The sequence below is a fragment of the Telopea speciosissima genome, chromosome 11 (assembly GCF_018873765.1).
Source record: "Telopea speciosissima isolate NSW1024214 ecotype Mountain lineage chromosome 11, Tspe_v1, whole genome shotgun sequence".
Taxonomy (NCBI): Eukaryota; Viridiplantae; Streptophyta; class Magnoliopsida; order Proteales; family Proteaceae; genus Telopea; species Telopea speciosissima.
The window spans coordinates 11809916-11835564 of NC_057926.1; the positions used below are offsets into that span (position 1 = coordinate 11809916).

General features: G+C 39.5%; 2 protein-coding genes across 3 annotated transcripts; one reads left to right on the top strand and one right to left on the bottom strand.

Annotated features, from left to right (window-relative positions):
* Positions 1 to 9705: 9705 nt before the first annotated feature.
* LOC122646020 (probable xyloglucan endotransglucosylase/hydrolase protein 26) lies at positions 9706 to 11009 on the top strand. The gene is made up of 4 exons (XM_043839473.1): positions 9706 to 9895; positions 10122 to 10222; positions 10301 to 10494; positions 10569 to 11009. The coding sequence occupies exons 1-4, from the start codon at positions 9724 to 9726 to the stop codon at positions 10975 to 10977; spliced, it is 876 nt and encodes a 291-aa protein (XP_043695408.1). The 5' UTR covers positions 9706 to 9723; the 3' UTR covers positions 10978 to 11009.
* On the bottom strand, positions 9741 to 25400 carry LOC122646019 (CBL-interacting serine/threonine-protein kinase 5-like). 2 transcript variants are annotated; one of them, XM_043839471.1, is made up of 2 exons: positions 23855 to 25400; positions 9741 to 9753 (listed from the first exon to the last, which is right to left on the bottom strand). In XM_043839471.1, the coding sequence occupies exon 1, from the start codon at positions 25254 to 25256 to the stop codon at positions 23856 to 23858; it is 1401 nt and encodes a 466-aa protein (XP_043695406.1). In that variant the 5' UTR covers positions 25257 to 25400; the 3' UTR covers positions 9741 to 9753; position 23855. The 2 variants fall into 2 exon arrangements, with proteins under 2 accessions (XP_043695406.1, XP_043695407.1); XM_043839472.1 differs by lacking the exon at positions 9741 to 9753 and adding an exon at positions 22059 to 22069.
* Positions 25401 to 25649: the final 249 nt, after the last annotated feature.

Here is a 25649-nt window from a genome sequence, read left to right on the forward strand (position 1 = left end):
AAGTCCAAGAGGGACAGGCACATGGACAGGCACATGATATAGCCTTGCTGTATGTGCCGGTCCCCTATTTTAACCTTGTTTGATAACTTATGGGGCCCAACTCTTCTAGCCCTAAGGCACTAATCTCTCCCCACGTTGTACACCCTCTTTAGGTTGGCTGGCCCGGCTCAGGGGCGTATTAGTACGTGGGACAGTGTACTTGGCATCGAATGTCGATTTGAAGAACTCTGTACTGACGATTGACTGAGAATCAAGGTGAGTGAGTTAAGCAAACGTCTTAATTTATGGAATGTTTGTATGTCGTGTCTTGCAAATGCCATTCATGCATGTGTGCTATAATATATAATTATTGGTAAGATATACGACGATAAGATATAGGACGATATAAATGTTTAGATGTTGATAGGACTTAACATTCTTGTCTTGCGATATTATTTATTTTATTGCACTATGGTGCTAATGGTATTGGATTTAGTTATGGGACTCGGGTGCCGGTTGGTGCTGGACCTGGGGATTCCATAATATGGACTCACTCATGGCATGTAGATTTAGGGCTTCGGAAGCGGGATCCAAGTATCGGTGGGTGCTGGACTTGAGATTGCCATACTTGAAATTGCATTAGAGTTATCCATTGCATTAGGTGAAAACGGGATGGTGACCGACCGACTACCTTCGATATTCACATCTCGTACTTGTATACATACGTATGGGTTAGAGGGGCGAGAGGATAGCCGGCCGACCGTATTTTGGTAACTATGGACTCGGCCTCTGGCCTATGCACATGCATACCTCACTCATACAATAGGTGAATGTTAGCTAGGATAAATGTTTACTTAGTACTATGACCCTTACCGACAGGGGGTTAGGTGTCGATTAAATCCGTGGGTTCCGACCGTTATTCGGGTATATCCACCCGGGAATTTCGGGCACCGACCTTATTTTGGGCCGAACTCCAGGACGGGATTTGACTTGGGGGTTTGCGTATATCTCTTGGTGGAGACCGGTACGGCAGGCTTCCAGCGTAACTCGGATTTGTCATCGCCGGTATACCATCCATTTATGGTACCGATGTCGGGGAAGCTACCTAAGGTGTTGCTATAGTACTATACCTGACTTAGTTGTGTGTTAGGTGGATAACAATAAAACTATACATCATCATTCATTCATGTAGCATGATTATAAATTATACGTGATGTACGGTCTACCTTGGTGGTATGGGACACCTTGGTATCCGTCCATCATGTATGGTTTGCAGTCAACCCCATTCATTATTATTATTGTGTATGCTTGTGTGGCTTAGCTACTCATTGGGCTCAGTTGGAGCTCACTCCTCGAGGAAACATATTTTTAGTTGATGCAAGTACATTCGAGCAGGACGACACGGAGTTCAAGACTCCTGAAGAAGGTCATGAAGAGTGGTGGACTCCGGAGTATGAGGATCATGGACCGGAGTGCTACTGTGAGATGTGTTCCACGAGGGAACAGTGATTCTTGGCTGGTGGCCATCTTTTATTAGACTTTGATAAACTATCTTCTGATTCAAAGGTGTATTCTTTTTATTCCTTTCTTGATAAGTGTATTTATTATACAGTGATAATACATAGATCCTGATTAAAACGAATTGTACTTGAAGGGGTAAACTTGAATAGACAATATTTTATATGCTATCACCTAGCTTCTGCTAACTCTAATGTTATTAATATTAATCCTTTCCTTTTACCTATTATTTGTCGCTGTGAATGAGTTAGTCTTGGATACTGCATCAGTGATTCTGGTGGTTGGAGAGCGTAGTTGTATGCTCCGGTTGCATTTCCCGTGGTTCAGGGATGGGGGTGTAACAGTTATAGTCAAATTGGTCAGATGATGTGGGTCAGAAACAACTACATGATTTATAACTACTACATTGATAAAATGAGATTCAATGTGAATTTGCCCCTCGAATGTTATTTGCAGCAGTATTAGTAGAGAAATATAGCTTGGGGCAATCCGTTTTTGTGACATTATGATTTTGGTTTTATTAAGATGTGGGCACATTGGCAGCCACCTCACATCCTCAGTCATCTTCGGTAAACATGTGGTCACTCTCTAAGATCACCTTTGTATTGTTTGAAATCCTTTCCATTATATTGCCCGTAAATGTAATCTTTATATTTTTGTGTACTTTTTCATTACATAATGGAAGCATTTTCACTCATTAAATAATCAAGGTCAGAGTCTCCTATCAACTTTAGCATTGTTGCCACGCTATTTTACCTACACAAATTGCGGAGGGGTGAGAGAGAGAGAGCTAATATCATTACATGGAGTCCCCAAGACAATTGTCTTCGATAGAGATCATGTCTTCACCAGCAAGTTTTGGCAGAATTTTTCTCCTCTCAGGTTCCCTACCCGATCATGCTCGTAGGTTCCTCTAATAGGGAGGACGAAAATGACGACCTCACCCCACCCGGGTAGTGTGTTCGGGCAGGGGGTGAGGTCGTCATTTCCGGTCCCCTATGAGAGGAACCTACGAACCTAACCGGGCAGGGAACCTAAGAGGAGTTAAGTCCATTTTGGCAGCACCTCTTCCATCTCAGTGGCACGATACTCAAGATGAGCTCTGCATACCACCCCCAATCGGATGGCCAGACTGAAGTCCTCAATCATTGTATGGAACAATACCTCCGGTCATTCACTTAAGACAACCCATAAAGTTGGCACTCCCTCCTTGCTTGGGCAAAACTGTGGTATAACACTTTATTCCAATCTGCCATTGGAATGACCCCCTTCAAAGCTCTGTCCGGTCGTGACCCTCCTACTATTGTTGACTATGCAATAGGGGCTTCACAGGTGGAAGTAGTGGATTATGAATTAAATTGTAGAGCTGAAGTTTTGCGCAGTCTCACGGAGAATTTATTGAAGGCGCAACAGCGGATGCAAACCCAGGCCAATCAACATAGACGCGATGTAGAGTTTCAAGTGCATAATTGGGTTATGTTGAAACTTCATCCTTACCGACAACAATCCCTCGCAGCTCACCTTCACCATAAACTCATTAAACGATTCTATGGCCCTTACCAAATCAGTCATAAGATCAGTCCCATTGCATACAAGTTGAACTTACCCCCCACTAGCAAAATCCACCCTATTTTCCACATTTCCCTCCTTAAACCATTCCATGGCCCAATGCCCACTACACCCATACTGCCATTACCATCCTTGTCCTGCCGCCATCAACCAGTCCTTTCCCCCTTAGCCATCCTCAACACTAGAAAGCTCATCCACAAGAATGTTGCTATACCTCAAGTTTTAGTTCAATGGGATGGCCTGTCGGTCAAGGATTCACTGTGGGAGGATCTATCGGCGTTGCAAGAGCTATTTTTTGCATTGCACCTTGAGGACAAGTTTATTTTTGATGGGGCAGATGATGATACGCCACTGCAATTGCAAACGGAATTGGTAGAGCAACAAATGAAGGGCTATGTACAAGATGAGGAATTGGAGGAGGTAACAACAAGAACTGGGCCAAGCACCAGTTCCAGGCCCATTAGGACCAAGAGAGCACCAGCGTGGACTGCTAACTATGCCAACCTTACAGCTGCTGCATAAATAATTGGTGAGAAATAAAGGGGATAAGTCAGTTAGAGTTTTTTAGAGAATGTCATAAAGGAGTACAGGAATATAGCAAATATGATGAGGTTATTTTAGTACTTTGTAATTGAATGTTGGGAGAGTATATAACTCCACAAGCTATTCTCAGTTGAAGAGAAAAAAGTTATCATAGTTTTCGTCAATTCTCTGTTTTCTCATCCCCATTCTGAGGAGTCTAACCAGCTCAAACTTGGTTTTTCTTTTTGTTCTTTAATTCCCTCCCTGAATCCAAACCCAAACGTAACATATTGCAACCATCAGGTTGCAGGTTTGAAATATGGAAACAACTTCTTTATGAAGAGGGGGTATGGTTACGTACGTTTACCCCACCTAGACCCTGTAGTAATGGGAGCCTCGTGCACTGAGACGTTCACGAGAAATGGAAGTTTGCATTATTGGAAAACTAAGAAAGGAAGTTTGGGGTGAAGGAGTTTGAGTCACTGTATTTGTTAGGATCCAGATCCTCTACTGCCGAGCTGCCCGGCAGGACCGTGCTGCCCAAACACAGTGCTGCACGCAATGACCATCTTACCCCCACTCGGGCAAAGCCTTTGGGCAGGGGTAAGGCAGACATTGCGCGCAGCACCGTGTCTGGGTAGCATGGTCCTGCTGGGCAGCTCGGCAGTAGAGGATCCAAATTGTGTTAGATACGTGTGTCTCGATTAGTGAAACATTATCTCTCTTCAAAATAGTATGTTTTTTTTTTACCGATGCACAAAGAAAATATGAACCTTATGGTTGGTGATACAGTTTCATTTAGTCTCCTTTTAATTAATTAATACATGAGAAATGAACCCATTAGGATCAGCACGAAAATTACCACAACAAACAAAAGAAAAATGAGTTATGCTCTCATCTAAAGAAAACTTTAAGAAAATATCATTTCCATTCTTTCAGTAACCAACAAACTAGATCTTTTCATACAATGGAGGTAATAGAAAACAAACCCAACTACTTGTCTAAGCTAAAAAGTCTCTCTCTCTCTCTCTCTCTCTCTCTCTCTCTCTCTCTCTCTCTTTCTAATCTAAACTGGACCCACTCAAACCCACTATCTGTTAATAAGGATACATTAAATGGGATTATATCTTTCTTGTTTATTCAGCGTGGACTGAAACTGGATTTATTAAAAGATAAGGGAAAAAGTTCTCTGTCCGGGAAAACTGCTTCCCTAAAAGATAATAGTGTTTGTACTAGATTGACACATGGTGAGTGTTCCCCAGTGTGGACTGAAGCCACATTATACTTGGCATTCTTCATTTCGGCTCTGTTTGGTTGCAAGGGAAATGGGAAAGGGAAAGGAAGGGAAGTGAAGGGAATTCTTTTTCCTTTTCAAGTTGTTTGGTTGCGAAGGAAGTGAAGTGAAATTCATTTTACTAGGTGGTTTGGTTGGATGTAAAATTGATGTAAAATCAATGTAAAATTTTTTAAAATTTGTAATCCAACTCACTGTACTAACTTGCACTTACTAAGGCTCTTTCTTAATAATTTCTTTAAAAAATATGGAAAAAGTTTGATAAAACACCAATGCAAAAATGAAATTGCACACCTCCTCACATATCATTGTTTATGTGAGGGGGTGATATGTCATAAATACCCCTCCTCCACGCATAGGTAGGCTATGCTGTGGAAATACCAAGACAAGTGAATCTTACATCTTTGGCCGATGCACCGGGAGATAGACCCGAAAGCCCAATGCAAGACCCAATGAAATCTAGTAATGCCTGTATAAATACAAAGTTAGTATAATGAAGCCTAGACCAACTCTAGGACACTGATAAAGCCTTAAACTTTGTTTGACACACTTTTATGATCCGATAAATTAGGTTTTGATCCCGAGCTCGAGGTGTGGTGCCAGTTACCAACCGGGACCGAGTCAACAGCTGAGCCAGTAGGACTAGAGCAAGGTGAGTGAAATTACACCGTGGGTGTAAATGTAACATGGCTAATGAGTCATGACAATTGCAATGATGCTATCTATCTGTTCACTTATTTCAATTACTGTATATTCTGTTATGTAAGAAATGCTTGACTGGTGAATACTGAGAATGAACAATGAATGCTTGTATGTGAACTGCTAGACTAGATGCCGTAGTCGGCATGGAAATGAGGCCTATGGTAGCCTGTAAAATGGGATGCGGTTAACACCACCCGACTCATACTATGCCATATAGAATGCATTGGGCTAGAGTATCATCACCTGTGCTACACACCCTTGCCAACAGGGGTTAAGGTGTTGGATGCCGGTGAGAGTAACCATATGAAAAAGAAAAGAAAGAGAAAAGAGATGGAAATGTTATACACCGAAAGGGTGGTTATGAGGCTATATGCCAGCAAAAGAAATATATTATGTTGAAATGAGGATGGATGCCTCACAGGTTAATCCTAGAGGACTGGTCGGGTTAACCTTGGTGACTGATGCGGGAGCTGATCGGTCCTCTCCAACAACTCAATGGGTATATCGTGGAAAGGGGTTAAAAGCCTGCACCAGGGATACATGTATTGGGGATTGTAGTAGCACTTACCCGCCTTAATTGTGATGTTAGGTGGCTAATAAATAAAATGAACTGCATTTCATGTAAGGCTCATATGGTTGTGATTGCATGTGCATGCATGGTTATATTTCATTCACGAGCTCGGTGGAGCTCACACTCTTTTGTATATGCTTTTGTTAGATGATCTTGCAGGTGGATGTCTCTGTGGCGGGGATGCTCATCTCACGGAGACGGGCTTTGGTTATTATGACAATATTGTTGTGGACCCAGACGAAGGTCATACCACTGGTGCAAGTCTTTTCGGTGATAGTTGAGGAGGACCCGTGATGGGTGTGCAGCTGACTCTATTTCTGACTGTGGGGATCTTTTTGGTTTTACTAGGGATCCCTCTTTTGTATAGCTTTGTTTTGGGGCTCGGGTTGCCTTGCCCTGTTTATATTCTTTTGTAAAGCTGGGTCGGATAGAGTTGGAACTGCTGTTGTTCAAAGACAGAGAGAGAGAGAGAACTAAAACAATGCTGGATGTATATATGCTTTTCCTTTGTTTTCTTAAAAGGCTTAACATAAATATTAGTTTTTCTGCAACACTCTGTGTTATACATCTTGCTTTATCGTGGATGTGTGTGTTTGTGAATGGATTAACAGCTTCTAGATCCTTGGGGTTTGGCGGATTGCTACTATGCAATTCGGATCACCTACCTAATCCTCCCAGGGGTGGTTTGGGATGTGATAGAATGTTCTCTGTGCCGCTGCGCAGCCTACGTCCAGGCACATGGGCAACCTATATGCGGATAAAAATCATCTGCAATTCATAATCCGGCGGGGGGCACTGGCGGAGTGCCCTTTAGTGATCGACACTTGGCGAAAAAGAATCCAATAGCTCTAATCATTTCCTTAACTCTCACCCCATATTACCCACTAGCAGACCTGATTTGAGGGATTACCCGCCCTAGCTGGAAGGAAATGGGTATCGTCACCTGAAATCAAGATTTAAAATGGAAAAAAAAAAAAAGATTTCCCTCCCTCTTTCCTCTCTCTCTCGAAAAATCCCAGGCATTCGATTATTTCCTCTCTCTCTCTCTCTCTCTCTCTCTCTCTCTCTCTCTCTCTCTATCTATCTACTGATAACACCCATTGATGTTTATGATATGTTTCCCAACCGAAAAAGCAGAATTTGGTGGATAGTGGACACTCCATAAGAATTAAGGTGAGCCTATATGGTATTTGTTTCTTTGTTTCTGTAGTCCTTTAGTGTTATATTATAATCTTTCTTTATGGGAAACTGTGTTTTATCAATTTTTCTCCTTTATCCCTTTGATATTGATGAGGGGAATGGGTAGTCTTCATGTATTAGCTTCTTTATCTGATTAAGAAATTGAAATCTGTAAGTTTTTTCCTCTGCTTGTTCTTTTTTTTCTTCTCTAAGGGTGATGGTTGGCGTTGAAGGAGGGAGAGGTTTTGTATGTTATAAATAGTTACTGCAAAACTTGATTTTTCTCTGGTTAAAATTTTCCTTCCAAATGTTTTGACTCTTCAAATCGAGCAGCTTTCCCTTTGTAGATACTCTATATATGAATTATATACTGTTGCAGTGAGAGTGAACGAATAGATTAATTAATGAAGTGGAAGCATTCACCCTTTGTAGATGTGTTGAGGACTCAAGAGAAATAAACTCCTATTTGCAGCAAAAAGAAGAAGTAGAAATTACCTTGTTGCAAAGTCCCACCAATAGTATTGATAGAGAGGTCAAGCGAGCTTCTCTCGAGAGCTAGGTTCTGTGTCGGGAGAGAAAGACCAGAGAGAGAGAAAATAACCAAATGCCAGGGATTGCTCGAGAGAGGGAGAGTAAAGAGGGAGGGAAATCTTCTTTTTTTTTTTTCCCATTTTAAATGCTGATTTTAGGCGACGATACCCATTTCCTTCAAGCTGGGGCGGGTAATCCCTCAAATCGGGTCTGCTAGTGGGTAATATGGGATGAAAGGTAAGGAAACGATTAGAGCCGTTGGATTCTTTTGTGCCAGATGTCGATCACTGAAGGGCGGTCAGCTAGTGCCCCGCCGAATTATGAATTGCAGACGATTTTAATCCCCTACATGCCCTTTTTATTGCAACAATTTAAGTAAATATTAATGGACTAAGCTTCATACTGTGTCCAACATATATGTTCTCATTCATTTCTGTCATAAACATTATCTCAAGGGATGAGGTTTTTATATAATTTGATAGAATTAGAAAAAATTTGTTTCTGTTAATATGGCATTCCATACATGTGTCTGTTTTGATGTAACAGAAACAACATAAATAATTTTTTACCATACAGCATTTGTTGGTACAAAATTACTCTTAAAATCCAGAAATAGAAAAAAAAAAAAATTATTTCTAACCCAGAACCGATTTTTTTAAATAAAAACGTTGCCATACATACCCTTAGTAACATAGGGTTTTAGAAATTGGATCACAATGGATAAAGGATGATTCTCATCAACCCAACTCTTTGCTCACTGAGTCCGGACCAAGTTAAGCTAGTGTGATGATTCCAACCGATCCTCTTACAATTCAACTCCAATCGATGGAGCCGTACCGGTGGCCGATTATTTAAACCTTTGTCAACTCGACTGTAACAGTCCTACACCGTGGAAGAAGAGGAAAGCCGTTCTATTTATTCGACATTTCGCCTTTGTCATAAAACTAATTGAAAATAACGCCGACTTTGCTTTCTCTAATTCTTTCTCTTCCTCTCTTTTTGTCTCATCCCTTGCACGATCGATTGCTTCCTACACTTAAGGCGTTCCGGCATTTTCTCTCTCAATGTTGTCCCTGGCACGTCGTCACCTACTCCCCCCACAACGGCACAACCTGCCAGCTTAGCAACTTGAAATTATGATGAAAAAGCTCTTCAGCAATTTAATTTAGGTATAAGGCCAACTAGATGGGATTATAAATATATATTGGTTGAGATTGTCTGATGATGTTCCACCTAAAAAAAATGAGATTGTCTGATGATGGACTCTATCTTCATTGATTAGTTAACACAGCTTTTTCCAAAGCTATAGCGATGACCTTCTACCCGAAGGAGCCGAGCTGCTCGGCAGGACCGTGCTGTCCAGACACGGTGTTGAGTGCAATGTCCGCCTTATCCCTGCCTAAATGCCTTGTCCGAGTGGGGATAAAGCAGTCATTACGCATAGCATCGTGTCTGGACAGCACGATCCTACTAGACAGCTCGATAGTAGAGGATCTAAATCCCCTTCTACGGACATATCGAAAGAAACAAGCTCTTTTGATTGGATCGAAAAAGACAATTGAGTTAACCCTGTTGAGCCTAGACTACTTACAATTCATAATTTAAAAAAAAAAACAAAGAGTCTAAAATAAGTGAACAAATGTGCAGGCCTGATATATTGGTTCTAATAAAAAAAAAAATAAGACTAAAATATATGAACAAATAATTGACTAACATATATTTTGTTGTTCAATGCATGTTATAAAAGCTTGAGAGGAACCATCTTCAAATGCAATTCCAACTTCAGTGCTGAAGGAAGCAATTGTCTCTAACAACGAAAGAAAGAGTGAATCAAAGGATATTGAGCTTTTAGGTCGGCATGGCCAACTTAGGAGCTCTCTTCATTGTTCTTGCTATCTGTCTGATCGCAATAAATCTAAGTCTTGTGGGTGCTACATTTCCCAAGAGTGTATTCTCCGACTGGGGCTCTCAGCAAATGGTGATTACGGGTAATGGTGACGATCTTCAGCTTACGTTGAACAAGTTGTCAGGTATTGTGTTCCCTATCAGACTTTGTTTAGTTCCTATTGATATACTCAATTTTTCCAAATGACGTTACATCTAACAATCTCTATATAAAAACTAATTGATAGTAGTGAGGGCGTAACTTTATTTCCTTATGGAGGGTGAATGGTTAGTCTCAGAATTGCAAGGAGATATTGACCTTCTAGATCCAACACAATAAACTAACTTCATTGCCTTGTCTTGGTTTGTCAGGGTCCGGGTTTCAAACTAAACGACAGTTCCTCTTCGGCAGCATAGAAATGCTAATCAAATTAGTACCTGGGAATTCTGCTGGCACTGTCACTGCCTACTATGTAAGTACTGACTTTAAACAAATGGAATCCACCAGTATCTCAATGATTTATCTTTCAATTCTGATCAAATTTGTGCAGTTGTCTTCCACTGGTCCAAGGCATGACGAGATAGACTTTGAGTTCTTGGGGAATCTATCAGGACAACCTTACACTGTCCATACAAATGTCTTCACTCAAGGTGTTGGAAACAAAGAGCAACAATTTCATCTCTGGTTTGACCCAACTGCTGATTTCCACAACTACACCATACATTGGAACCCAAATCAGATAGTGTAAGTTCCTTCACTTCTAGTACTTCAAAGGCCATCATCAATAGATATTTATATCATAATTGCTCTTCTTTCAGGTGGTTTATTGATGGGCTCCCAATAAGAGTCTTCAGGAACTATGAGAGTAAAGGAATTGCTTTCCCAAATCAGCAACGGATGAGGTCTTATTCCAGCATATGGGATGCTGATAACTGGGCAACACAGGGTGGACGTGTGAAGATTGACTGGAACAGTGCACCCTTCATAGCTAGATTTCGAAGGTTTAGGGCAAGGGCTTGCAAGTGGAATGGACCAGTCAGTATCAGCCAATGTGCTTCTAATTCTCTTGCCAATTGGTGGACATCACCTGTTTACAGTAAGCTAAGTTACAGTCAAATTGGTCAGTTGATGTGGATCAGAAACAACTACATGATTTATAACTACTGCACTGATAAAATGAGATTCAATGGGAATTTGCCCCTCGAATGTTATTTGCAGCAGTATTAGTAGAGAAATATAGTTTGGGGCAATCCGTTTTTGTGACAATATGATTTTGGTTTTATTAAGATGTGGTCACTCTCTAAGATCATCTTTGTATTGTTTGAAATTCTTTCCATTATTTTGCCTCTAAATGTAATCTTTGTATTTTCGTGTACTTTTTCATTACATATATTGGAAGCATTTTCACTCATTAAATAATCAATGTCAGAGTCTCCTATCAACTTTAGCATTGTTGCCACGCTATTTTACCTACACAAATTGGGGAGGGGTGAGAGAGAGAGAGAGCTAATATCATTACATGGAGTCCCCAAGTCAATTGTCTCTGATAGAGATCCTATCTTCACCAGCAAGTTTTGACAGCACCTCTTCCATCTCAGTGGCACAACACTCAGGATGAGCTTTGCATACCACCCCCAATCGGATGGCCAGACTGAAGTCCTCAATCGCTGTATGGAACAATACCTCCGATCATTCACTCAAGACAACCCAAAAAGTTGGCACTCCCTCCTTCCTTGGGCAGAACTGTGGTATAACACTTTATTCCAATCTGCCATTGGAATGACCCCCTTCAAAGCTCTGTACGGTCGTGACCCTCCTACTATTGTTGACTATGCAATAGGGGCTTCGTAGGTGGAAGCAGTGGATTATGAATTAAATTGCAGAGCTGAAGTTTTGAGCAGTCTCAAAGAGAATTTATTGAAGGCACAACAGCGGATGCAAACCTAGGCCAATCAACATAAACGCGATGTAGAGTTTCAGGTGCATAATTGGGTTATGTTGAAACTTCATCCTTGCCGGCAGCAATCCCTCGCAACTCATCTTCACCATAAACTCAGTAAACGATTCTATGGCCCTTACCAAATCAGTCATAAGATCAGTCCTGTTGCATACAAGTTGAACTTACCCCCCCACCAGCAAAATCCACCATGTTTTCCACATTTCCCTCCTTAAACCATTCCATGGCCCAATGCCCACTACACCCATACTGCCATTACCATCCTTGCCCTGCCGCAATCAACCAGTCCTTTCCCCCTTAGCCATCCTCAACACTAGAAAGCTCATCCACAACAATGTTGCTATACCTCATGTTTTAGTTCAATGGGATGGCCTGCCGGTCGAGGATTCATCGTGGGAGGATCTATCGGCGTTGCAGGAGTTATTTCCTACATTGCACCTTGAGGACAAGGTGATTTTGAATGGAGCAGATGATGATACGCCACTGCAATTGCAAATGGAATTGATAGAGCAACAAATGAAGGGCTATGTACAAGATGAGGAATTAGGAGGTAACAACAAGAATTGGGCCAAGCACCAGTACTAGGTCCATTAGGACCAAGAGTGCACCAGCGTGGATTGCTGACTATGCCAACCTTACAGCTACTACAAAAATAATTGATGAGAAATAAAGGGGATAAGTCGGTTAGAGTTTATTAGAGAATGTCATAAAGGAGTATAGGAATATAGCAAATATGATGAGGTTATTTTAGTACTTTGTAATTGAATGTTGGGAGAGTATATAACTCCACAAGCTATTCTCAGTTGAAGAGAAAAAAATTATCATCGTTTTCTTCAATTCTCTGTTTTCTCATTCCCATTCTGAGGAGTCTAACCAGCTCGAACTTGGTTATTCTTTTTGTTCTTTAATTCCCTCCCAGAATCCAAACCCAAACGTATCATATTGCAACCATTAGGTTGCGGGTTTGAAATATGAAAACAACTTCTTTACGAAGAGGGGGTATGGTTGCGTATGTTTACCCCTCCTAGACCCTATAGTAACGGGAGCCTCGTGCACTGAGACGTTCACGAGAAATGGAAGTTTGCATTATTGAAAAACTAAGAAAGGATGTTTAGGGTGAAGGAGTTTGAGTCTATTTAGGTATAAATATGTTAGATACGTGGGCCTCGATTAGTGAAACATTATCTCTCTTCAAAATAATATGTTTTTTTTTTACCGACGCACAAAGAAAATATGAACCTTATGGTTGGTGATACAGTTTCATTTGGTCTCCTTTTGATTAATTAATACATGAGAAATGCACCCATTAGGATCAGCACCAAAATTACCACACAACAAACAAAAGAAAAATGAGTTATGCTCTCATTTAAAGAAAACTTTAAGAAAATATCATTTCCATTCTTTCAGTAACCGACAAACCAGATCTTTTCATATAATTGGGGTAATAGAAACAAACGCAATTACTTGTCTAAGCTAAAAAGTCAAATCTCTCTCTCTCTCTCTCACTAACCTAAGCTGGACCCACTCAAACCCACTATGTGTTAATAAGGATACATTAAATGGGATTATATCTTTCTTGTTTATTCAGCGTGGACTGAAATTGGAATGATTAAAAGATAATAGTGTTTGTACAAGATTGACACATGGTGAGTGTTCCCCAGTGTGGACTGAAACCACATTATACTTGGCATTCTCCATTTCAGCTCTGTTTGGTTGCAAGGGAAATGAGAAAGGGAAGTGAACAGAATTTTTTTTTTCCTTTTAAGTTGTTTGATTGCAAAGGAAGTGAAGTGAAATTAATTTTACTAAGTTGTTTGATTGATTGTAAAATTGATGTAAAATCAATGTAAAATTTTTTAAAATTTGTAATCCAACTCACTATACTAACTTGCATTTACTAAGGCTCTTTCTTAATAATTTCTTTAAAAAGTATGAAAAAAGTTTGATAAAACACTAGTGCAAAAATGAAATTATACACCACCTCACATATCATTGTTTATGTGAGGGGGTGATATGTCATAAATACCCCTCCATCATTTGTCAGATTCCAAAAAGAGCTACCTTATTGGCTCAAAACTGCAGTCAGACAGCGTAGGGAACCCTCTCCCTTAAAAAAATAAAAAATATATGCACTAAATTTTTGAAATAGACAACTTTTCCCAATGCATAAAATTTCAATTTTAGTGAATCATACTGAGATCAAACATTTTTTATATACCATTGAATTTTGATGAATTTGAAATAATGTTTGAAAACACATCATAGCTACCCCGTTGAGACCAACACACAGTTACACACAGATGAACATGGGCAATTAGAAAGCCTCTGAATTCTAACTTTGGATGGTCAGGAGAGGATATCGTACATCAATGGGGGGATATTATCGGACATTTATAGTCATTAATGACCATTGTGGCAAAACCAAGCTATAAATTCAGGCCTTATGATTCAAATGCAAACATTCATCAAACTTCTTTAACTTCACCTCAAAGAAAATGCTATCCACAACCGATTGGATCTTTCCTAAATCAACCAAAAGAATACATTTTGCTTAGAAAAGAAAACCCCAGAAATGACCACAAACAAGACCACCTTTACTGGCTTTGCAAGTATAGTAGCAGCTTCATTTGTAAAACTCATCACCCATGGATAAAGAAAAATTTTCTACTGTCAATTTTTGCACCAAACTTTCACCAACTTGTAATATAAATTAGAAGTCTCGTCTGGTTTAGAGAGAGAGAGAATAAAGGGTAAAACCTATCTCACTCTACTTCCTACACTTCAGATAAATCATTATATTCAAGTTCTTAAAAATATGATACAGCAAATCCACATCCAATGATTAGATAAACTCATATTCTCTGTTTTCCAGATTATAATCTATACAATCAGTTTGTCATGGCCTTGTAACTTTTAGAGATTACTACCTGAAATAACTAAAAGTCATAAATCCAAAGCTGCTTTAGATCAGGTGATTTGATTTGCTAATTACAATTCTATTGTGGCCCTATTTCGATCTTCCTCAATTCAAGAACCACTTCCACCATTGATGCAACAAGTCGATGGGGGATTGCATATTTCATTATTACAGGCTGCCCATTCTTCTGTGCAGCAACCCGAATATGAACACAATCAACTATCCACAGCATAACCAAAACAAAAAAATGGTGTTCCTCTGAAGTCAGTTCAGAATTCCAGTTCCGAAATGGTTTGACCATCCATTTGGAAAAGGTTTCTCTAGTCTTACACAATGACAGATTAGATAGAACTTAAGTTTTTTGGACAGGTAGACCTTAAAGGTCTCTCTGCTCTCATGTCAAGTTTCAACCAAAATGGAGTAACAGGACAAATAGAGCAATAAATCAGTGAAGATAGAGGAGTCATGGGCCAAAACAATGGAAGGGGAAAGCCCCTAAGAATCAACAATCAATCTATTTCCAGGGTATTGGCACAATGAGAAGGATGGAAAAAAATTTCTTTGCAGTGCCCTAATTTGGCGGTGCACTGCAGTGCGGGCTTGAGAGCTCGACATGTGGAAGATGCAACATCCAACAGTGCTGAGCTCGAGAAGAAAGCAAAGAAAAAAAATTGCCTTGAATCGAGCTCGCACCATTGGATGAATCTTTGATCTGACATATCAAAAAAAAAAAAGGATGGTCTTATTACAAATCCATTAGAAGGATCTGGACTTAGAAGTCCATCTTCTAAGGTTACCTTTCAGCCAAATGTGGTAGATAGCAGCTCCAAATGCAAGCTTTCCTATAGTATCACAAATTTTCCCAGCAAAGGTCATGTGTACACAGTACACCCATATCCATTCTTTCTCAAATGGCAAGATTCTCCTTCTTTGAGGGCTATCATTTAGATAGAGGCCTTTCTAGACTGAGGAAATGGGTAGTTGAAAAAGAGATGTTCGACGTCCTTAGAGGCATTCCAACATAGAATAACAAAGAGTAGAAAAAAGAAACTCTTGAATCCATCTAAATAAAAACTAGGCACAATGACCCAATATCTTACATTCGTCATCTGAATTGGGTCACCATCTAGGCACATTGTTTCAGAAGTTGAAATAAGATGATAATGAAGTGCAGCTTCTTCCATGACTATGTACAATGGGATCTAATCTAATCTTACTTGATGCATTCCATAAGAAAAAAGAAAAATAAAGAATTTATTAGATGTAAAACTAATCTAATAAATTGCTTTGCCATTAGGTACTAAAAAAGCTGTAACAGCTAAAATGTCATTGGGTGCCAAGTGGGAATGTTATATAGTTAACTCTGTTTTCAACTTTAGACACAAAACGACTACAAATCCATGCTATATAGTTAACTCTATTTTCAATAGTTGCAGAGAAGGGGAGGGGGGAATCATTGAGAAAATATATACAGCAATTCTGTCAGTTTTGGGTGCACCACACAAGCATCTCATTTTTTTCTGCTTAAGCTCATAACTAATACCTACTATCACTGCTGATTAAATCTAGAGAAACACCATAAAGAGTTACAAATTCTTTGACATACCAAATAATCTCCATCAACATTTGACTATAATGAGATTATGAACATTGATCAGATACAGAGAAATTTGACTAGAAAACTAGGAAGTTAAAGGAATATATACAACACAGCATGCAGCCAAGTTTGACTAGATAAACTTGAAAGACAACCAGTCAAATACCATATTTGAGTTCCAGTAGTAGTAGGGGTTCATTCCATCGTTAACAAACCTTAGAAGTTACAATCTGAATCTTCCCAAGGATTGGATCTATCGTTCTAACTGAAGTTACCAATTCTGAACCGATATCTCTGAATATTTATGGGATGAGATCAGACAGATTATGATGAAATACCACTTTCAAAATGAGTGGTTGCGATGGTGTTCAAGGCGCAAAAGAAGAAGAAGGAGGTTGTAAGAGCAGCTGCTACCACCATCGCCAAAACCAAGGAAGAGAAAGGGTGTTGCGCCAGACACAAAATAAGGAGGTTGCATCTTTGTTTGCTTGCATCAAAGAGACGAAATGGGGAACTTAGGGTTTTTTCACTCAGCAAATTCGATTCATTTTATTTATATTCAAATCGCTAAAATGTAGAGCAGAGTAGAGTTGATGAACCTGATCAGAGCAGAGTTGATGAACTTTCGATCAAATCAGAGTTACCAAGCTTCTCAGATAGAGAACCAGCCTTGCTCAGAGCTTCCCTGCTTCTCACACAGAAAGAGAACTGGTGCCGTCCGAGCTTCTTGGAGAGAGAACCAACGCATGTTCAATCTTCCAGCCTTGCTCAGAGCTTCGATCTCAAGAGAGAGATCTGTTCTACAGAGTATTTGATATTTCAATCAAGAGAAAAGCCCCCAAAGTTGAGAATCCCTGAGGTTTTAATTTACTTGTGTTTTTAGTCGGAAAATTGCAATGTTATTTGAAAAGTCAAAGTTATTCTCCTTGGGAAAAACAATCCCTTTGCAACCAAACACTTAGAATTGTTTCTCCTGGAAAATAAATTTCACTTTACATCAAAAAATTTGCATTCCCCTTTTGAAGTAGTTATTTGGGCAACTACTATATTGCTTGAAAGGCTCAGCAATGAATTGATAATGGTGTTTGTAGATGGTTTGTTTGGTTGCAAGGTAAATTAAAGGGGAGTGAAGTGAAATTTTCAAATGTTATAGAAATAAATTTTTATATTCATAATCTCGTGCGATTATTATATCAATAAGGGTTAAATACACATACTGTCTTAAAATGGACCGAATGTTCCGCATGCACTCCTAAAGTTCTGACAATTCAACACGCACCCCTTGAAAATTCCACGTACACCCTACTTGTCAACTTAAAGTTATTTAAGTCCACACCATTAATATCAGGCGTTAAATGCTAACGGATCTAAAATTGAAGAATGTAACCCTTGTTAGGGCATAATTACCAAAAAGACCTTTCATGGTATAAAGTAACAAAATATCTAGTTTCTTCTACGTCTCTTACAACTTCAACAATGGCTCTCTCAAGGCCTGTAACAAAGGGAAGAAACTAGCCATTAAGGTTATTCCACCACCGGCAACAGATAAGTGGGCTTTGTCGCCAAAACTTTCACCAAAAGTTGCACCATCATCGATCTGCGGTGGAATTGTCCCATCCACTCCAGCTTTCTAGTGGCCGTTTCTTCTTGGTTTTTTGGTAGAAAAAAATTTTATTGATGAAAAGAGTCATTACAAGCAGTAGCATCTACATTACAGAGTTGCAGAAGCCACGAAGAGGTGCTTGGCCACAGTATCGGAGACTCAACCGATAGGGCCGCCCTGGCCAAGGATTCCGCCACAGTATTGGAGGATCTTGGAACATAAGAAAAATTACAAGAAACAAAGGATTATTGCAAACAAAAGATATCATGATAGATGTTATAGATTTTAGTCTCCACTCGTGATCTAGCGCATAATTGAGTAATCAGATTTTGACAATCTGATTCAACCAACACGCGGGTGAAGCCAAGTGTAGCCGCATGAAGAAGTCCAGACCGAATAGCATATGCTTCTCCAATAATTGCTGAATCACATTGGAGACCGTAAGAGTAGGCTGAAATAGGAAAGCCAGACTCATCTCGAAGAATAATACCAATTCCTCCATGTTTTGACTTATTATTCCATGCAGCATCACAATTGATTTTAATAACATTAGATAGAGGAGTCGTCCAAGGAGAGCTTGATAAACACTGCTGAGTTGAAGAGCAATCCTTAGAAGGATGGTGAGTCTTACTAATAGAAGATGTAGTAGCTTCCCAAAATTCTTTATAAGCCTTCTCTGCAACGGTAATAACTTCAACAAGAGACCAATGATGTTTTTTGAATAGGAGATCATTACGAGCTCTCCTAATACACCAAAAAATGAAAGATGCCAGAGAAAATCTATTTTCAGCCAGCTTTTTGTCTTCCTGATATATGATGTTTGGAGTTAAATGGGCCAGAGAAGAGCCAAACCACACTGCCCTAAAGAAAGGGCATGAAAGAAAAATATGATCCACCGTTTCGTCATCATCAACATCAAGGAAGTTCATCGAGTCCGGCACCAAGCGTAATCCAAGGGTTTTCCGAGAAGATGAAGGCAATTTGGTCAATTAAAATAAAACTTCAATATTTTTAGTCACTAGTTAATGACGAAGACTTGGGTCCACTTTAGGGGTATGTATATTTAACCCTATCATTAATTCTAAATCATTCTATATTTAGTTATTAATTTTCAATTTATTGTGCATCCAATTCCCTCTGTTATAAAAAGCGAAATGAAAATTACATGTAAAATGTATCATTACTAAATATGGTAAAAAGAGGGCCGGCCTTGGTGCAATAGTTCGATTGTTCCATTATGATCAAATAGTCATGGGTTGGAGTCTGAAAAAAAACTTCTCTTCGAAAGCAAGGATAAGGTTACATACATTATAACTCTTGCCAGACATCGCACTGGCAAGAGCCTCATGCACAGGATATATCATTTTTTACTAAATATGGTAAATAATTAAAAAAATTTGAATGTATAAATAATTATAAAAATTCATTGAGTAAACCCTTTTACTCATCAATGAATTTTCTTCCCTTTACGACTCCACCCATTTGAATGGCTCTCTCTCTCTCTCTCTCTCAATAATAGGTGGGCCTACAAAAAATACTTCACACTTAGCTTTAGGGAGCGGTGGTATTTTATAGACGTTGTATGGAACACAAAATTCTCATGGTAAACCCGTTTTGATGGTATTTCTTGGATGCACATATCTTGCCAACCTTAAAGATTTGACACTGAAGCAATTTTGAGCATTGTGAAGCTTTGATTATTATCATTACCACCAATGCTGCTTAACTAACTCAAACAATGAAATCCAACCAACAGACATGATAGATACCGGAACACCTCCCCAAGAATTTCTATTTTAGGTTTAGGGTCTTTCAATTATGGAAAAACAAAAAAAAACAAAAACGGTTCCTTTCAATTAATGAAAGTGATCGCCAACCACCCTCTCTCCTCAAACTCAGGATTTTTTTTCTAAATATCCAAATTACCCAGAGAAAAAGGTAAATTACATAAACCCCCTTGTACTAAGCCTTATACTCACAACACCCTCTCGATTATGAAATATTAATATTAACTGTGTTAATTTAAAACGTTCAAAAAAGCAAAAAAAACATTTTAACCCCCAACTAGGGATTTAAACAAATCGGATGGATTGGATGTGATCGGATCCAGATATTTCTTGACCGAATACAAATACCTTTAAACGGATTCAAATGCAGATCGAATTTAGATTTTCGACCATCCATTTAAATCTGTGCCTTGTGTAACCCGGACCTTCCTCTCCCTAGCGGATACAATTCACTCTCAATCCATATCTCTTAGATCATGATTCTCTTTTCCTCATATTCTAGAACCTGTAGAATCTTAAAAAACCTTCAAGATCATTATTTACTTAATTTTTATATTATTAATTGTTCGGATTTTTTTCGGGACAGATTTTTATTGGAGTAATTGGATTTTTTTTCGAATATCTCTAAATGAATACAGATGTCCCTAAACAAATACGGATGCGGGGATCGGATTCAGATTTTCAGTTATCCATTTGCATCCCTACCCCCAACCCATCCATTTCCTTTTGTTTGAAACTCATATACCGTTGAACCAAATGCAATCATGAACCCTTGAAGACCATTACTCCATTGAAGACCTGCAACTGGACCTGGAAATCTAATTGTATGCATTCTAGACCTTCTGCCCGTCAAAGACCTATTGGGGTACGCCTGAAAATTTATTGTTCACAATAAAGCAACCAGTTCTCAAACATATACAAATAATTTTTTAGCCTTCATATAAAAAAAATAAAAAAATAAAAAAAGAGGAAGGAAAATCAAACCCTTGCTTCCAAACATTCCTATTGAAATTATAATTGAAAATCAAAATTCTTTGATCATCTGATGGCCAACGTCCCAAATGATTTTATCTTCTGGGGTATCAAAAACATGGTGAAGAGCCAGCCAGTCAACCCCACTGCTCCCATGCTTGAACTGAGATGTCCAATCAATAGGTATCCGATTCCTCAGGAACTCGAATTGAAGCAGTTAAGGCCGTTAGGCTATTCGCCAAATCTATCAATCAAGTTCAAGATCCTGAAAGAAACGATAAAATTAAATTAACCCCAGAAACAAAGGAGAAAACCCATGAACTAAAGCACAAAATCATAAACCCAGTGACCTGAATGGAAAGATTCTTCATATGAATTGGTTGTTTTCTATGCCCGAGTGCAGCCTGCGCCTAGACACATGGGCCTACCATTCAGGGGGCAGGATGGTCATTTCACCCACCCCCATGTGTCTGGGTGCAGCCAGCGGCCCAACACCTCCGGCACAGAGAACATTTGGCCTTAATTGTGTTAACAGAGTAGCCGGTTTTTCTTTTGATAAATCAATTTTCCAAGAACCCTTTACTTTCTTTATCTTTTCCTCTCCGTCAGCAGAATTACTCGTAGAAGCTCTCATTTGATCCTGAAAACTCTAACACCATCAATCAGCATTCAACAATCATAGTTATCATTGTCCCAACATCGAGGGCTATTCAGCCAAACACCTCCATGAAAAACATAAAGAAACATAGAAAGAATAAGTAAAGGAAATAGGCAGCAAAAACCCTAGATATAAGAAATAGCAAGCATAAGGACATATAGGGAACAGAGAGAAGGGGAAAAAGTTAGCTCCTCCTTTCACAAGTCGCCAAGATGCTTCGTTGATGAGATTGCAATTCATCGGTCAGAGATTGAAGCAGCAAGTTGAAGAGTTCTTCAAAGCAAAACCTTAGTGACATGTCGTTCATCACACTAGGTGATTTTGGGGTTTTTCGAAACAAGGATAAAACAGTAAGTTTACTCTTCTCTCTGGGTACTTTGGACATTTAGAAAAAAATAACCTAATGACATCACAACTTAACCGAGAACAACTAACAGAATGGATCAATTTGTAATAAATGACTTCAACTAGGGGAAGTCCTAGTAATATTTGATAATCAAAGGAGTGCTGTGAGTATGGGGCTTAGTACAAGAGGGTCTCTGTAATTTACACCAAAAAAAGAAACCTGTAGGTGAGATCTAGTCCAGGGTGTATTTGGGACAAAGGATAGCTTAATAATTATTGCAGAAACAAACAAGCATGTCCATAACTGGATGGGAATTATTATATACACTTTATTAGAGTGAATTTCTAACCAAGTCAAAAATAGCCACAATTCTTGCAGAAACAAACATGGCTTATCTTTAACTGGAGTATGGGGGGTGTATCTTCATAGAGTATAGTGCTTCAACTCATTTATTCTATTCAATTTTCTTGTTTTGATTCTTGCTAAGGTTAAGTGTTTATCCAGGCAGACTAAGGAAACCCAACAATTTCATGTAATTAAAAACCAAAATTATTGATCAAAATGAAAGGTAATAAAATTATTTTTCCTCCTGGGTTCTGTTCGTCTCCCTGTACAAACAAACCCACCTAAAAGGAAAAAATTATCTTAAAAACTTTTCTGTCAACTCAGAAGCAGTCATTCTAGTTTCTTTCTTCTCTGTGTCACCTGTCCATGCTGTTCTTCATCAACTTCCTTTCCGCGTAACTCTTCCATCTCAACATCTTATTCTCAATTACGATTTGAATTTATGCAGCGGTTGTCACTCTATTCCCACAAAGTTCAGTTTCATAAACCATTGCTAGTCTAATAGCTGCCTTGCAAAATTGATTCCATTGGCTGCAACTGAATGCATCCATGGTAGAATATTTTAAAATCTCACAACCCTAATTCTATCCGCAACTTGCATTCAAATTCCAGTTTACGTACCAAGCTTTAGTTTATAAGCAACTTGCACACTTTTTGTTCATGTTTAACTTATGAGTACCCCAAGATTAACAATAAAAAGATGGTTTAGTTCATCAATCTTAACCACTGCATCATTTCTACAGAATCCACAAAAACCATTTTAGTTTACCACACCGTAATCCTTTTCAATCTAAATCACTGCTCCAATCTTTCCATTCCTTAGATTATGCTAATGGTGAACACGGCATTAAACCATTACCCAAAAAAAAAAAAACACAGCATAAAACTTCTTCTACTTCCCCTGCAACACCACACTCTACATTTTGCTATTGGTTGCCAGAATCCAAACTCTCACTCAGGTTGCCACTCTCATCATTTCTCTAGTTCTTGAAGTTGTTCTTCATAGATTCTCTCTCCTCTAGTTCCTTGAGTTTGTCATCCTCCTCATACCTTCTTTCTCTTTCGACTCTAACCTCTCAACTATTCCTGTCCGTAACAATTATCAATTCTGAGAAAACTAGAAACCATACTAAGAAGACCTTTAGACATTGAGTAGCGGTCAGCAGCTCAGAACATCCGAGACCATTTTGTTTTCTCAAACATCACCTGAATCCAAATAGTACAGAGACATCAAAATATGCTTAACCTCACAAGTCTTATAAACCCTTCACTAATTTAACTGGTCAAATGACTAATGAATTCAAAATTAACGGTTTTTTCTAGTCATGAGTGATGATTAAGGTCGTCTCTGGAATGGCCAGAATCTGAATAGCAAAATTTTCTTGGAGATAAAAATCAGTGCTGTAAGGTATATACCCTCCAGTTTTTTATCCAACTCTACCATCTCCATCGACTGTTCTGAGTCAAGACTCAAAAGAGTATACTTCCCTCACGCTTTGTATCTCCTCAAAGAGGATCACAACAACAAAAGCCACAAAAGCCCAAATACAATTCATCACAACCAATGGACAATAACAATAACAAAGAGAAAGAGAACTAGAAAGCAATGGAGAGCTACCTTCACCAAAAAGAACAAAGAATTCCATGTATAGGCCATAAGAAAACAGCCCTGCAAATCAAATTTACAGAACACACTCTTCTCCTTGGTTCTTGCTATTCCAAGTACCAACAGCTACCCAATTAGCGATACCCCGTATATCCTAATTACTGCTAATCAACAATCACAATATTATATTTACAAAAATCAAACACCAAAATAGACAACAAAATAATGGAACACAAAAATATAAAACCAATAAAAAGAGGAAATTTGAGAACCCTAATTAGAGTTGGGGCTTAGGGGTTTAGGGTTTCATTACTACTTCAGTTAATCTCCAGTTGCTCTAATTGTAACTGTTGCTGTTGTTGTTGTTGATCTTTATTGTTGCAGTCGCAATTATCACCTTGCCAGCTCCAAACGATGTCTTTGAGTGCAGGCCTAACATCTTCTTGGCAAAACTTAGCATACTCAAGCGAGTCTCCGGCAGACTTTGAGAATTCAACAATGGCCACACCAGGCGCCACCTCGAACACCTCCGCCGTCACCAATAGCTTCCCTTTACGTCCTTCCTCCACCCCCTGCATCTTCACCTTGAAATCCTTCACCTTCATTATCCGAAACTTCAACCCTTTCGCCACCGATTCCAGCTTTGCCATGATCGCCGAGGCCGAGCATTTGGATGTAAATATCGATCCGGTTTTCCTCTTTTTTTCAAACAAGCTCGACAAATCAAACCCAGATGACATCGACGATATAAACTCGAAAGCATTAAAGAATGGCGGTGAAGTCTTTGAAACCGCCCCCTCTTCTGCCTCCGCCGGTGACTGCTCTTCAATAGAGAGCGTGATCGGGTAGGTAAACCCTTTCTGGAACCAGGGGGTTTGCATTATCGCTGGAATCGTGATTCTCTTGTCTGGATCGGCCACCAACAGCTTCGAGATCAACCGCTTCGCCTCGGTGGAGAACCATGGAGGAAACTCGTACTCTGCTTTGAACACCTTTCGATACATCTTCATTATGTTTTCTTCCTGGAAAGGTAGGAATCCAGCGAGGAGGACATAAAGTATGACTCCGCAAGACCAGATATCAGCTTTCGATCCGTCGTAGCCTTTCTTCCTCAAGACTTCTGGAGCAACATAAGCAGGGGTTCCACACTGCGTGTGAAGCAGACCATCATGAAGAAGCTGCTCCGGTAACGCAGAGAGCCCAAAATCCGAGACCTTGAGGTTCTCGTTCTCGCAAAGAAGTAGATTCTCCGGCTTGAGATCACGGTGAGAGACACCTCTGCTATGACAGTAATCAACAGCGCTGATTAATTGCTGAAAGTACTTGCGAGCGATGTCTTCTTTAACCTTCCCTTTAGCGACTTTCGCGAACAGCTCACCGCCTCGGACGTATTCCATGATGAAGAAGATCTTGCCCTTTGTGGCCATAACTTCTTTGAGCTCTACAACGTTTGGGTGACGAACGAGACGCATAACAGAGATCTCTCGCTTGATCTGCTCCATGAGACCACCTTTCTTCACCTGATCTTTGTTGATCACTTTAATGGCAACGCTCTCTCCAGTTTTGAGTTGCTTACCATAGTAGACCTTGGCGAAGGTACCTTGCCCTAATAACCTCCCCATCTCGTACTTTCCGAAAATAATATTCCTCGATGCATCGCCCACCTGATGGTGAAGCTCTTCATTCTCCTGCTGTTGCTGCTGCTCCTCCATGACCATGAATGACCTGATTCCCAGCACCAAAAGAGGAAAAAAAAATCAACAATAAAGAGAATTGGGTATGCTCATGCAAGGGAAGGGAATCCAAGAGAGTATTGCAGAGATGCAGATGGCCATGACTGTTCAATTGGATTGGTTTGGGCGACAAAACAGAAGGACGTTTCACAGAAACAGAGAAGATTAGAGAAAAGTGAGGAGCGTGTGATTAAAGGAGGTAATTGAAAGAAGGTGTTGATCGGTGGGGACTGGAAGAACAATAAGAAAGAGAGAGAAGAGCCCGGCTTGGCCCGTCGCCATTGAGCACCCAGTTTTCTTATTTTTCAGACTTTCTCCTTTCTATTTATAGGAGTCGAAGGAGCGGCCATGGCAGCAGCACACAGAAATAAAAATTTG

What these genes read in the sequence shown, in the direction of transcription:
- LOC122646020 (XM_043839473.1), top strand. Translation starts at nt 9,724, where the DNA reads ATGGCCAACTTAGGAGCTCTCTTCATTGTTCTTGCTATCTGTCTGATC. An exon ending in TACGTTGAACAAGTTGTCAG is followed by an intron (nt 9,896 to 10,121) that starts GTATTGTGTTCC and finishes TTGGTTTGTCAG; the next exon opens with GGTCCGGGTTTCAAACTAAA. An exon ending in TGGAACCCAAATCAGATAGT is followed by an intron (nt 10,495 to 10,568) that starts GTAAGTTCCTTC and finishes CTCTTCTTTCAG; the next exon opens with GTGGTTTATTGATGGGCTCC.
- LOC122646019 (XM_043839471.1), bottom strand. Translation starts at nt 25,256, where the DNA reads ATGGTCATGGAGGAGCAGCAGCAACAGCAGGAGAATGAAGAGCTTCAC.